This window comes from Sphaeramia orbicularis, chromosome 5 (assembly GCF_902148855.1).
Source record: "Sphaeramia orbicularis chromosome 5, fSphaOr1.1, whole genome shotgun sequence".
In the NCBI taxonomy this organism is placed as follows: domain Eukaryota; kingdom Metazoa; phylum Chordata; class Actinopteri; order Kurtiformes; family Apogonidae; genus Sphaeramia; species Sphaeramia orbicularis.
In genome coordinates, this window is record NC_043961.1 from 31,912,651 (window position 1) to 31,927,558 (window position 14,908).

Here is a 14,908-nt window from a genome sequence, read left to right on the forward strand (position 1 = left end):
TTTTCACTCTTTGAAGCTGTTCCGGCCTCTGTGATGAGTTTTGGGTGGAACAAAGTAGTGGATCAGACAACAGCACTGTAAACTTTTGGTTTTCTTGCTCATGCTGGCCCTCAGGCTCTGGTGCCAATAGAAATGGAGGATTTCCACTGTCACAACAACTTAGACCTTGTTTTGTCATGCCCGTCATCTTCAAAGACAGTCACAGCAGAAGCTCTGCATTCAGAGTGAAAGAGGGTGGGAATAAAAGGAGAAATAAAGGAATTAAAATAGAGCATGTTAGCTATTGTGCTTCACTGCCTATGACTTGAACTGCTGTATAACTCTAACCTTGTTTTACTCTCTGCAGGAGCGCTTTGTTCACTGTAGCAAGCCCATCAGGAAAAAAACCTGCACTTTTCAAACCATGACTGTCACATTTGAAGTTCAACACAGTCTTGACATTGTGTTAACCTCCCTGATAACTCGTACATGTTTGAAGATACTCGTACAGCCACTGACCACCTGCATTACACTACAGCCACCAAAATACATTTAAGCTGTGCCCTCAAAAGATATTATCACTTGAAAAGGGTGTCATGTATGATTTATGCAAAGCCTCGGGCATGGCTTAATGAAATTCAAAAAACTTTTAACTGGAACGCACCTTTTCAAAAACTTTCTTTAGATATGATCATCCATCAGCACATGGGAATCCACTGAGAACAACTACTGGCTTTGTTTTGAAAGCCCTACAAATCGCTCGCTTTATCACCAAGTGGATATTGGGTTTGTGGGAAGGCTTTATAAGCTGCTGATTGTAAAAGGAGCTCCCTATGAGACTAAGACAACACAGACTTAGCCATACGTATGACAACGTCCCGGTGTCACTAATGAAAATGTTACCATGTACAGTAAACTAATTGCAGTCAGCACATACACAACACTATCAGCATTCACTGTGCTCAACATTTACCATATTTATGTGCATTTTTTTTTCAGGACCAACAGGATACCATTACTCAAGATATAGGGAGATTACATTTTTGACAGCCGCTGATAGACCTGGACTTAAATTTTACAAATCTAAACACAGGTTGGTACAACATGCCAACCCATAATTTACTGAAATATAAAAAGCATCACGAGAAAAGAAGTAATATTCATTTGCTTCCTAAATAAAATATTTACGTTATTCCATTATATAAATCTAATATCCTCTTTAAAGTCCTTCACTGACATCTGACTTTCAAATATGTCCCTCGGTGCAGTGAAAGCTAGATCTGATATTGTATATCTGAATAAGTATCCTATAATGGAGATACTATACGTTTCTCTATATTGATTTATACGTCTGTCCATTGGAAATGAAACTGGGTAGCTGAGTGAAACCTATCTGGAGCCTTCCGTTTAGTAATATTTAAAGGTCACAGCAGTGCTTGCAACAGACTTATGGTCATATGCACCATTTGTTTTTAAGGTTAGATATTTTTTAAGGTTTTTAATGGCTTTAACTTGGAAATGTCCACTCAGCACCTGTGTTGTTTACTAAACACAAGGAAAGCAAGAAGTGACATTTTAGTGGAAACTGTAAGAGATCATTAAATGCTATAGAAGAAAAAGAAATACAAAATTATTCAACGGTCTTCCATGCCGTGGCTCTTTGTTTCTTAGACAAGTGGTCTTTCCATGCTGAAGTGCTTTTATAAACTACTTTTATCAAGGTTAAGATGGAAACTGGAGGACTTGACACAGATTCAAGTGCTTTCTGTCAAAAATGACAAATGACAAATCGATCCTTTCAGAAAAGAAGTTTTGAGTTGAGGTTGTTAGCTTTCAGAAGTCAAGCGGCAAGTAGCCCCTTTGAGTTTCAATCACAGAAGGTAAAAAGGAATCAGACACTGGGTTAATGTAATTATTTTTTCAATTAGCCAATACCTGTGACACAGGCTGTGACAAATAGACCAAAGTCAGAGCTGTAACTATATGCACTAAACTAATTACAGTACTGTTTTTGACAGAGGTGACCAAAGTGTTATAGGCTGTGACACTTTTTATTCCCTGTACATGCAGACATGTCATCATTTACCATCAGCAAGTCTTGGCACGTTGTCAAAAAATAAATGGTGAGCAGCCAAGACGTGGCTGAAGTAAAAGCTTACAGTATCATCAATATATTCTCCATCATGTTTTACATGCACATGTGGGAGCTATAGCGTTGAAATTTTCAAACTCCCACCCGCAATGCGACATGAGAAATTACAAAGTAAGGTGACCACATAGAAATCCCCATATGTGGTCTTTAAACACTGATCCTGTAGGCAGCCAAGAGTGCATTACTTTTTTCTTTTATGATGGTCATTTTTTGGCGTCACTGATGTGTGTCACTGTGTTGGAAAGTGAGGCACTGACTGCAGTCTGAAAGCATCAAACAAGCTGAGAAAGCATGTTATTGATGGTCATCTAGGGTAAGTATAAGGTAAAAAAAAAAAGAAAGAAAAAAGAAAGAAATATGAGCATGTTTGCACTGAATATTTCAAGCCACTGTCACCACAAAGCCAAATTAAAGTCAGTATAAAGTAAAAAATGTTCATATGGATCAAATGTTTTTCCAACTAGGATAGTATCAAGGTTACAAACCTGAACAGAAGTGCTATACTGCTGATCTCTAACAGATAGCTGTTTGCTTGCATCTCCTCTATTGTGCTATGTATCCTAACAATGTCATACCATAAGGCCATAAATAATAAGAACTGCTTTTGCATTATTTGTTAGAGCTGATATCCCTGTTTGGTATCTGCAGCCTTATATACTGTTTGCTGCTTTCATTGCTGAAAATAAATTAATTATGAGTGTAAACACTGTGTCTTAGAACATTACTATATCTGTCATTTTCTTTTATGAAGTTGTAGTTTTACATGATGGAGCATGTAATGTCTCACACAGAGAAGAATGAGACCGCAAATAACAGTATTTAACAGAAGGCAACATTATTTGTCTTGCAATGCTTTTAAGTTATGATCATGAGGTCAGAATGACTGTGCACTTAGTCAAAGCTGTTAGAATTATAGCGGAAAACAACTATTGAGTCAGGATTCAAGCAAGGGGAGTCTCCCTGGCTTTAAAGGCTCCTATAGGAGTCATGGTTTAGCTATCTGGCTTCAATGAATAAAATATAATATAGTCTAAAAGAGAGCTAAAGTGGATATATGGAATTCACTTCTGAATAATGTTATATATAGCATATTATGTCCCCATTCATATTAATAGGCAATGGGCTGCAACTCATTTTAATTAAGATGAAAGTCTCCTATCTACAGCCTCAACCCAGCCACCGTCTCATTGTCTTCTTACACCATCACAAGTTCTTTGCGGCAGAGTATTCTAAGGAAAGATTTGGGGGAAAAAAATGTAGGGCCATGATCTTAAGAAGGGCATTTTAATCAACCATATTACACTCTCTCTCTCTTCGCCTATCTCTCACTGTCTCTTAGCTCACTCAGTCTTCTAGCATTAGCCATCACTTTATGAGACATCTTCGGGTGGATACCAGAGAGAAATCAAGATATAAAAGAATCATGAGGTTACACTGGAGCTTTGAGCTTTAAATCTGCCACAGTGAGTACACAGGATGAACAGTTAAGTGCTTTTTTCCAAACAGAAACACAGACAGGCCTAGGCATTACTAACAGGTATATGATTTTCCATTTACTGGGGAAGGCTCTTTACAGGACACGCCTACAACTCACTTTTATGCTTACAATCATTTTGTGTAATAAGAATCAAGAGATGTGATGAGAGGGTAGATTTCAGAATAATCAACAACACTTGATTTCTAAAGCCAGAATGGGTGAGCTTTGGAGTTTGGGGAACACTGTAATGTACAGTAGAGGTGTGGAAATTTCTTGATTGAAGATTTATCATTTAAAGAAACCCTAATTATAAAGGTAATGAGTCAACATAACACTACTTTTAGTGCACAGGAAAAAAGATTGATGTTTTATTCTTGTATTGTTGGTTTACGCATTGAGGTGGGGTCACACAGCTACTGGTTTAGAAACGATTCTTGCAAGCACTTTCTAAATACAAGGGAGTAAATATGTGTATAGGAAACATGTGACAGCTTGTATTAACTGACAAAAAAGAAGCCACGTGCAGTAATATAGACAGTGGAATCATTGACCGGTGAATCATAATTGAGGCCATGGAGCATTCACACCTCTACTGTACATCTACTTAGACGTCAGACTAAAAAGGAACAGTAAACAGGTGGCACAAATACAAGATGCAGCTGTGCCTCTGCTTGTGTGTGCTTTCAGGTCTACAACTGTTGAACTGTGTAATTAAGGCAGTATCAGATCTTGTTGGAAGGGTGATCCCTCCCACACACCTACACAGAATACACAGCCACAGGCAACTACATGTGACTAATCACTAATAATCTGAGCTAGTTTGGAGAAGATGTTCATAATCAGCGTACACTGTCTTATCAGGGGCCACCAATGAGATTTACTTATGCAACTGGAAATATTATCATATAAGGCTGGGCTAACATAACAGTGTTGGGCTCAGCTGGCTTTCTCTTGATGAAATGCAACACCCTGTTCCAGAAGAAACCTGCCTTTTCTGTGCAGTCAATTGACGGTAGTGAAAAACAATTTCCCTGCATATTGATCTGGATTGAGATTTGATAATGATTTGATGCGTGTTACATGGTCCTGTGTTCACGATGACGCCGTCGTTATCACTGTCATCCTACACTCGTCTCACCAGGAGGAAGGTGTTTTTCAGAATGACTGAATTTACTCGTATGTCGAGGCATGTTCAGGAAATTCACCAATAATGGACTCGACAGAGCGTTTGATCGTGAGATCCATCACACTTTGCAACATCCATATACATTTCTTCTCTTCGTAGCACCTGAACCATGAAATATTGCTAGTTGTGAGAGCCATGAGTATTCATTTGTACTTACACTGGCTCACTCGAGCTAAAAAACGTATCTCTCTCATTCATGATATTTAGCTTCTGCTGCCTGGGGACAGACACCGTGACAACAGGCGTACAAATCCCCGTTTAAACGTTTATAAGCTATATTTATTGATTGCAAACCGAAACCGTTGCATATTAAATTTGAGTTCGACCCAAATTGACGTTGACTAATAGGGTGGTGCTGCCAAACACAAAAATGGGTCTCAGAAGGGGTGGTGAATTGTGTTGACAAGGATATTGAAATAAATAATTAAGCACCCATTCAACTCTATCTCCACGCAGTCGGATGATCCTATATCTACGCTCAACATCGTACAGATGTACATAATAATCCACGCAGCCGTGTTTCTTCACTGATTTCACAGAAACGTCCTAGCTACATCGCGGCTACCTGTTAATCCCCGGCCCGGGTCCAGCCGCACTTCCTCCGGCTGGCGCTCCATTGCTGGGCTTGATGAGCTGTCCAGAGTCCGGTGGTGCTGAAATGGAAGCCGGAGCCCCTGCTGCAGGGACGGCGGGGCCGGGCTGCCCCGCCTGTCCCTCCCCTTCCATACTAGCCTCGTTTCCCATCGTCTCTGGATAGGTCTCGACCGAGAGAAACGATGTTGTAGATGGTTCTACAGCTGTGACAAAAACTCAGATGAAACTCAGCGTTGCTCCCCTTCCGCCATCATCACCTACAATTCAGCATCCCGCACGGAGCACGCGCACTGACGGAAAGGGTGAAGGAGCGCGCTGACGCAATGGGTGGGAACTGTAAGGCCTCGTACGTGCGCGTTCACTGTGCTCGGTTATTTCAAGTCACCACGCAAATGCCCGTGAGCCTTCCACGGCACATGACTGGATCCACAGGGACCATCCTCATTCAGTTTCATTTGGTTTAACCTGAAAAACAGGTTGCAGATTGGAAATGCGATGATCATTCATATTATCTATTGTCATATTTCTTGTAATATAACAGATATGAGCTACTGATAAAGTTTAATCTAATTTTCCCTTCAATGTTAATCAAATGATGATAAAAGCTCAAAGTATGTTTAACACATGCAAGTTGCACTTTTGAGCAGATGATGTATATGTGTAAATTGAATTATCGAATAATCAGATTTAATAATGCAAATTATATAATTGCAATTGAAATTAATCTTTCAAATAGTAGCACAAAAATTGAGAATGCCAACAATTATTCTTTATACACAAATGATGTATTGGTTTTATTGACTGTGTTGCATTTTAAGCTTTAGCGGACATGCTTCTTAAAGGTGTCATAGGTCCCTGAATGTGTGCTCCCTAGTGTACACAAACCGTCACTGCAATTTATCTACTAAAACTAGTAAGATGAGTAAGATTTTTAACTTAAGGTTTGTAACTAATGTTGTAATCAACTTGTACCACAGAGGGAATCCTATACTAATCTAATTAATTACAGAATAATGAAATTATGGTTAAGCTATTGCAGTAAACATTACTGAAAAAGGCTAAAAATAATAGAAGATTTTGATTATTGCAAGATATTTTCATACTCTTTATTGTAACATGAGGTGACAGGTACAAAGAACAATGATCTCAACGAAGAAGTGAGCTAATTAACAGATACATATGTACAAAACACACAACTGTACACATTCAAATTAAGTTTCACTTGATGAGATTCATTTCAGGTACAAAAATAACACAAGAGATACTTTTTCCATTTGCAGGACCTCAAGAGATACATAGACACCTAAAGATCTTCAGTTTGAAGACATTACACTTAAAAGAAAAAAAAACCTGATGCATCATAACATCTGCTTAAAACTGTCAATGAAGAATGCAATTAAAAGATGTTCTACATGTTACACAGTAGATAGCTGCAGTGAATGAAGACACTGAAATGTTATGGATGAATAAAACGTGGCCTATTTGCTAAAACATTCAGTCCTTCATTGGTACTGCGAAACACATGAGTGATACAGTTGGGGAAACATTGACTAATAGTTACTGAGTTATGAAGGAGAATTTAGAGTAATATAATTTCATAAACTATACTGATCACAAAACAAGAAAGAAGTCCTGATAGAAGCATTACTGCTAACACGCCGTTTATCATATTTACAAAATGTCAATAGCAGTGGAACTAAAGGAAAATTTACACAGAGTAAAGTTGAAGTACATATTTACATACATAAAATAGTTGACCAAACGTAAGGTCAAGTTCACAAAGCGGAGGGGGCTCTGACTAAAATACAACAGTAATCAGCCTTTATTACAGAGCTTGAGTAGTGCAGCATTTTCTTTCTCTCTCTGGTGATTGCTTGGTGCTTACACGAGTACATTACTCATAAAAGGTTATGATTGTTGGTAATTACTGGCGTTTGGCTTTATAAGGACGAGAGCGTTTCCTGCGGTCAGGTTTCCGTTGTTTGTGCAATCGCCCAATACTCACACCCTGCCGACGACGCACCGAAATATTTTGTTCAACCAAGCTGGCCAACATTCCTGCAAAAACGTAAGAAAAAAAAGAGCCACATAGTTTTATTGTGGATTTCTCAGATCTGTCATAAAAGAACATTCACCTGATACAATATAAGAATTGTTCTAGGGATTTTAAGGATTTGATTAATTTATTATTGACTTAAAAGCACAAAAAGAAAAAAGAAGCAGGGGGAAAGAAAAACGGGCGATGACAACACATTTCCTAGGTCAGTGTGCATCACACTGTGTTAGTCCTGTGTGCTCTGGATCAGGATTAAAATGTAATGTTCTCAGAGCTTAAAAGCTTTTAGTTAAAATAAATGTTTCAATTGAGGGGAAAGACAGGCTCAATAAACAGTAAAGAAATGTATTAGAGGTAGAAATCTGAATAAAAATGTTTACCTTCTTGAGCCAGCATTGATATAAAGGTGCAGATGAACTCGTCATAATTGTGGGTCCTCCTCTGATCATCAATCTGAAAATTCACAGCACAATGTTCTCGTTAAAATTCTGACACCAGCTAAAGAAAAGTGTTAGATTGATTCTAGGTATAAAAAAAAAAAACTACCTTGTATTTCTTTCTCTTTTCAACTTCCTCCTTTAGATACACCTCATAATTGGCAATGTCTGCCTCTACACACTTGAGCAGTGCAAGCAGCTCCTACAAGCAACAGAATAAGATGAACTGCTCTGTGTACTTGTTTATTATTTATTTTATATACACAGCTTTAGAGAGAGCTCCATAATTGGCAGAATGATTAAGAAAAAATATTGAGATAAAAACACATCTTGACAGGCTGATGAGAATAGAAAGGCACATAGCACAGTCTGATAAAACACTGAGTTTTCAGCACTTACTTTCGGGGAGTATTTATCCCCGGGAGGCTTGCTGTCTGCTGAGGTTTCCATAGCATTAAGCTTTTCCTTGCTAGGTTTCACCTCTGCTCCATCTTTGTTCTCCTCTTCTTTCACCTCCACAGAGGGTCCCTCGTCTCCTGGCTTAACTTCTTTCTTTTCTCCTGCTACGTTGCCTGTTTGCTCTTTGTCTTTTATCTTTTCAGGACTGCAAAGCTGTTTTGTGCCATCTGCAGCCAAATCTACTATAAAGACAACAGATAAAGCAACAGTCAATCATAATTATCAGGATGCCAGCAATCCATTATTAAATAGTGCTATGTTTCACTATGGTCAGGTCATACCTCACAGTTTGCCTTTACTGTCTAAAATGATTAATATGCTAAGGGCTGAATTTCACATTTTAAGTGGCAGGCATGAGTGCTTACTTCAGCAACCACCTTGTAAATAACAAGGTTGACAGTAATGATCTTGTGTACTCACCAGATGCAGGGAGAGCAAAGATGACTCCATCTTCCTGTAGGTGTAGCAGGGCTATGCTGACAGAAGGACCTAGTTCTCTTACAGCACGGTTATGTCTGGAGTCGAGCCTCAGCATCTCATCTTCTCCAAACAACACACGGGACAGATGGGATGCAACTGGACTTGATGGCCGCGTGGCAGCCTGGGAGCGTGCTGGTGAGCGCAGGGGGGAATTGAAAGCGCTGCCAATCTCAGAGGCTGTGTCGGTGCTTTCGTTACTGGGTGTGGGGGAAGGCTGTGAAGCAGATGTGATACAAATGCCCCCAGTGCGGCCTTCTGTGCGGACAGAAAGGGGTGTATTTAGGGCATCTTTCCTTTGAGCCTCTTTCTTCAATTTCTCAGCCAAGACGCTGAGGGCAATCTGGCTCTCCATTCCAGTCCCAACCCGTCCTGTTCGTGATCGCAGACTCGCCTTCCGCCTAAATCTAAAAAGACAGAAAATAAGAGTTTTCCTCAATACGGTTGCAAACATATGAATTATAGTCATTCGTGTATTACAACACAAACCTGTTTGATGTGCCTGCAGATCCTGCAACTTCCTCCTCATCGTCTTCATAGTCATCTTCATCATCAGAATATGGGGGTTGGGGAGGGCCTGCCATCCGAGAGCGACCAACTCCAGCAGCAAGATCCTCTTCTTCCTGTGAAATAAGGAGTAAGAATACCCTGAGAAAGACTGCTGACAAATGAACTCAAGTCAAACAAATACACCCCCATTCAGTGCTCCATTTTTCTTTTTTTAGCAAACATAACATGAACTGCTAGTGGACCTTGAGGACATATTCACCAAATGTAGCAAAAAAATTTATTAAATTAGAATGTCATACTCCCTTATTCTGCCTTTAAAAAAAAATCCTCAAAAAAATTTCCAGCAGCAACAAAATTCAAATGTATGCAGCACAAAAGACAAATTTGGTTAACATATACTCAAATGAAGTATAACTTTTAAATGTTTTATGTGCAGAGATTGGTTGTTCTGAATGGCAGCCTTTTGCTTCTGCTGTCTCTTGCATGTCAAATGTTTTCAGCTAGTGAGAGTAATTAAGACACTTCTTTCTTTGTTTTTTACTTTGTATTGTCTTTTATGTATTTTTATGCAGAGCTCTTGCAACTTGTTTTCCAATGCAGTTTTTCTGAAAATGGCAAATAAACTGATTCTGATTCTGACACTGCAAGTTCTGTAGAGAGATACCCAACTCAGGTATAAGACTGTGACTAATCAGTGGATTAGTTAAATAATCCCTAAACACAACCCTTATTGTATATTACAACAAAAGAGCATGATAAAGAGGCAAAAAATATATATATAAAAATAGAAAAACGATTAATGGTATACCTAAGGATCCTCTCGGTCAGGACCTGTACATTGCCTTTTCCTGTTTACCTGCATTGGAGACTTTGCATAATTGTGGTTGTCCAGAAAGGCAGGCAGACGCTGGACGATGGGATTTGGACTAGTAACTTGCTGGGGACCTCCTGCCATGGGGACTGGAGGTTTGGCCATGAGTTTTGCATTTCCTGATGGGCTAGGGGTGTCCTTGGATTGAACTCCTGATTCATCCACAGAATCTGCATAAAGGATGTATAGCTGTAACAGTTAAAACTGTATGCACAAATTTTAATGTATTTTTTTACATTAGTAATTAATACATTAGTAGTAGATTTTTGGCCAGGCTGTGTATGTAACATAGACCTAGTGATTTCTGCATATTATAATACATAAAACTTCCACATTTTAGCTTCAAGATGCCATTAAACACAAGTAAGACTGAATAAAGTAGAGCAAAGTACCTGAAGAGGCCTGATCGGCCCCCTGAGATGTAGTTGGCTCCACATCTGCCTCTTTTTTGATCACGTTGGTGTTATCATCAGGAGAGGAATTGTCCTGTTGTTTCTTGTCATGGACAAGCTCAGGCTGTGTGAGTCGGATCATCTGAACATAAAACAAATTATTTAAGATCTCCTGTTGACTTAAAATTGAATTTAATAAATAGATGTTACTAACAATTGTATTTTTATGAAGCAATTTGTGACCCTGCTTTGTCTAATGTAATAAAACTAAACTTGAGTTACTTAAAATGGTAAGTCCAATGCCTCTTACAGATTTGACTTGGACATGTAGTTTCACCACAAAGCATGAAAACTATCAGAATTGCTACGATTATTATGCCACCAATACCATTTACTAGGATATAATGCGGCAGAATCACTTATAATGACTCTTATAATCTCAACTACTCTGCAATGAGCCACTGATGAATTTTCCAACACTTCCTGACCTTCTGAAGTCCTTCCAGCACGGTCTGTCGATTCCTCTTTAAAATTTCTAGTTTAGACTCATATTTCATCCTGCGGTCAGGCACCACTGCCATTAGGTTAAAACGGATGTCATGATACGGCTCACTGAAAAAGTGAGGAAAAGGAGCATGAGAATGAAGCCACAAGGATGCATATTGAAGGTGAATCACCCAAACCAACCAGGTCTGGAACTCACCCAGCAGTTGCCAGTCCAATCCTCTCCATGATAACACGTCGAGCCTTATCAGTCCATTCCTCCTCCTCTCCCCAGGGTCCTAAAATATTATTATCAATTATTAAAAATTATTATACGACACTAAATTAATTAACAGAAATCAAGAATAGCACAATGCTCTTCTGTAAATAAATGTCTTTATTTGCATTTAGTAAGATGAACAGTTTTGGATTCTTTGAAGAAAATGTACATTACTGATCAGTAACTTCAACAGCAAGCTCAGTCCACACTAGTTTTTAGCCTTCAGGTCACGGTAACCATAATCTGAGGGTTTCAGGATACTGTATGGATTGAGTTGTAAGGATTAAAAGGAATAAATAATCTAATAATAATAATTTAATAATCATAAACTAACCAGTTTAAAACATGTTAAATTGAGAAAATAACTAAATTGTTTGAAGAACACTTCACAGGTTCAGATAAACAGTTTTCAGCATTTCAAATGCATACCCTTAGGACATTCACATTATCACTTGCTCAGTAGCAACCAAAGTATTGCTACAAATCAGCATGAAAAAAGTTAAATGAGGACTATTTCTGAACCAGGGCAGACTCTTACCATGGTCAATAGGGTAAGCCTTGAGCCCATCTAGCTCAAAGAGGCGGTCCTTGATGGGCACATAGCTGACAAAATGGAAGGCTTCCATGGTCCGCACTGCACTGATCCCATTCTGTTTCTCAGGCAGGTGTCTGGGCTCCGGTCTCCATAGAAACACGGGAAGACAGGTTAAGAAACCGAAGAAAATACACAAAGCCTGATATCTCCCAGAATATAGTGGACCAATCACAGGAGGTTTCAAATTTCATGAGGAACCATTGACTGTAACTTACCTTGCATGGCTGTTGTGTGCTCTGGCAAGCTCTGGGGCATTTCCTATTGCGTAACCTTTACTCTGAAAATTACATATATGTTAACATGAAAGAGATTTAGAGAGATGGGAAGAAAGAGAGGCTGCACATAAGTGAATAATATAAATCATGGTAATCTAAGGTTTAGTCAATATAAATACTTGGATCAAATGGAAAAGGACTCAGAAAAAAAATGCTATTCCATTTTAATTCAAGCCAGTTCATTTAGTAAATCTTCACAACAATAATGATTTCAACCCTTTCTTAATAACACCTATTGTGTATTGTTTTTTGCCATCTTATTCTGATTTCACCAAAAATAACCAAAAAACAACAACCCAGTAACAGCGACAACATTTTACCTCTGGACTAAAGCCTTTTGTGAAAGCCTTCATACGACTGAGTGTGGTGCCAAGCTCAACACCACTGCAGTTCAGAAGCACACTCAGCAATGCGTGGGTGGCACATGAATTTGGTATCAGCTACATGTAAAAAAACAAAAATACAGAATAAAAATCTGATAAAGTTCATGATAGTAGAAGCAACTCATTCTTTACACACTTTTCACTTTAATATTTAAAAACACATGATAAAGCAACACATGCTTTTCGATTTGCACTGTATGTGCATTTTCGTTGTTTTATGTTAATTAGAAAACAATTGGTTACAGCTGTAGAATTGATATAAACTACAAATGTTTTACTCTCTTATACTTGAGGCTGGTGTGCAAAAACTACTATTTCATAAATTGTTTATTCATCTATTTTATATTTTATATCTTAATGAATAACAACAATGAAGAGAACTACAACATCTGTTATGCTGTGTACATTGTATAAACTGTTATGCAAGTTATTCAGAATACTTATTATTAATCACTCAAGAAGTAATTTGATGGATTAATACAAGTATTCTAATACAGATTAACCTTTAAAGCATCCCACCAGCCATGAGGACAGCAAGTTTTGTAAAATGACAAAAAATTTTCAGATTAAGAAAAAAAAAAAAAAAAAGAAATGCACCAATTCTTCATTATTATCATTAAATTTCTGATATCACACTGTTCCTTAACATTTCAAACTTCTATAACCAATAATCATGATTATCCCTTACCTGATGAGCAAAGAACATATCATTTACAATTTCCTCATCAATGACAGATGTTTCATCCACCAAAGTGTTGACTTTCCTCCTGGATCGACGTTCCTCAATCCATTTGAACAGGAAGATGAAGCCATAGACAGGACTGAAAATACAGTTGAAAACACTTACATTAGATGTGAGAACAAAAATTTTGAAAAGAAACCAAGCATTTTCACTTCAAAGGTGGTTTTGTTATACTAGTTTTAATCAGATAAGGACAGCAGAATGGAACAGATGCTTTATTTTCATGCAGCAATTGATGACGTGAGGTTAAACTTCACTTACTGAAAGCTACTTACCTTTGACACTTGCTTTGAAGATCATATATTTCCTCTACTTGCACCCCCTTAACACCTGAAAACACACACAATGCCTTTTCTTGATTTAATTGTTCCATGGACTACAATTCTACATTTTTGTGTCTGTTAAATTCATGACTTAAAGTTAACAGAAGAGAGCTAGAAATGAGATACTCACCAAAATCTTCTACCAACAGAGTGAACAGCCCTGAAATAAAAACAAAACGACTTAGCTGAGTTCAATAAATGCATTGAAGTACACTGTAAACAAAGATCGATAATGTCACTTGTCCACATAATTCATTGTACTTGTCCACACGGCGTATTGATTTGTAAGCATGCATATTAAAATTGCATTTTCCAGGAAAGTAATTTTTGTTTTGATATTGCGTTACACGTAGTTTGTTCAAGAAGTTAAGCGATTAAGGGGCTGAACTGTTCATCTTGCTTTAAGCTAGCTAGTTGGTTAGCTCTTGTCTTTCGGAATTAAAATTTCTCACCTGGGTCACTCTCAAGCTCCAGCCACCCTTTGTTCATTTTTGCATCTGTATACAGCTGACTAATATTTAAGACGTCTTCCAGTCCATATCCAAGGGAGGCTTAAGAATCGTAATCGATAAAACAGCATCCATTCACGACAATTCTGAGGAGAGCTCAAGATAAACACAATAGACAGAATTGGCCGCCTACAATGTACGTCATCAAGAAGCGACGAGTGGTTGGTTGCAAAAAAACATCCCCTCTTACAACTTCCTGTGGTCTGAAAACCGGAGCATTCAGACAAACCAGTTTATCATCAAATTAAGCCAAACATTATTTGGTATGCCTGTATATGTGTGTGCGTTCTTTTTGTTGTGATACAGACAATATAGCATTCTACAATTAAAAAAAACACGACACATTTTGAAGTATTGCGGGGGTAAACAAAAATAAACTACGGTCCATCGACAGAATGTAATGATTTTTATACGTGTGACTATGGAAATAATTTTAAATAGTGTAAGTAGGTCAAAATGTAATCATTCGCAGTTTGGACGTTCCCATTAAAATAGACAATGTTATTGCTTAATGCCGTATGCGGCACTAAACATGTAAAATAAGGTAATGAAAATAGTACCCTTTCAAGCAGCACTTTCTTGCTCGAATTATATTCATAAAGTTAATATAAGTAATGGCACAGTTCAAATTAAGACATGTCATGCTTTGTTTTATTGTAGTTTTGCTGCCTGGCGTATATTTATGGCCGGAACATTGCTTTAACTTACTTCTTCGGGGACCGTATTTA

General features: G+C 38.1%; 2 protein-coding genes across 3 annotated transcripts in view; both read right to left on the reverse strand.

Moving 5' to 3' along the window:
* The window catches only part of bsnb (bassoon (presynaptic cytomatrix protein) b), a 75,433-nt gene extending 69,775 nt beyond the window's left edge, over nt 1-5,658 (reverse strand). The window contains 1 exon segment of the mRNA XM_030133575.1: nt 5,360-5,658. Coding sequence (XP_029989435.1) covers nt 5,360-5,538 — 179 coding nt within the window. The 5' untranslated portion in view covers nt 5,539-5,658.
* Nucleotides 5,659-6,480: 822 nt separating this feature from the next.
* Nucleotides 6,481-14,321, reverse strand: bap1 (BRCA1 associated deubiquitinase 1). 2 transcript variants are annotated; one of them, XM_030133581.1, is made up of 17 exons: nt 14,124-14,321; nt 13,802-13,831; nt 13,624-13,678; nt 13,295-13,427; nt 12,544-12,663; nt 12,164-12,225; nt 11,892-12,034; nt 11,294-11,372; nt 11,079-11,202; nt 10,591-10,732; nt 10,184-10,368; nt 9,307-9,440; nt 8,761-9,224; nt 8,281-8,519; nt 7,991-8,083; nt 7,825-7,897; nt 6,481-7,446 (listed from the first exon to the last, which is right to left on the reverse strand). In XM_030133581.1, the coding sequence occupies exons 1-17, from the start codon at nt 14,158-14,160 to the stop codon at nt 7,313-7,315; spliced, it is 2,247 nt and encodes a 748-aa protein (XP_029989441.1). In that variant the 5' UTR covers nt 14,161-14,321; the 3' UTR covers nt 6,481-7,312. The 2 variants fall into 2 exon arrangements, with proteins under 2 accessions (XP_029989441.1, XP_029989440.1); XM_030133580.1 differs by having other exon boundaries at nt 8,281-8,522.
* Nucleotides 14,322-14,908: the final 587 nt, after the last annotated feature.

Excerpts from the sequence above, each read along its gene's own strand:
- bap1 (XM_030133580.1), bottom strand. The coding sequence starts at position 14,160 with ATGAACAAAGGGTGGCTGGAGCTTGAGAGTGACCCAG. Across the intron at positions 12,035-12,163 it reads GCACACAACAGCCATGCAAG|ACCGGAGCCCAGACACCTGC; the intron begins GTAAGTTACAGT and ends GTTTCTATGGAG. Across the intron at positions 8,084-8,280 it reads GGGATAAATACTCCCCGAAA|GAGCTGCTTGCACTGCTCAA; the intron begins GTAAGTGCTGAA and ends TGTTGCTTGTAG.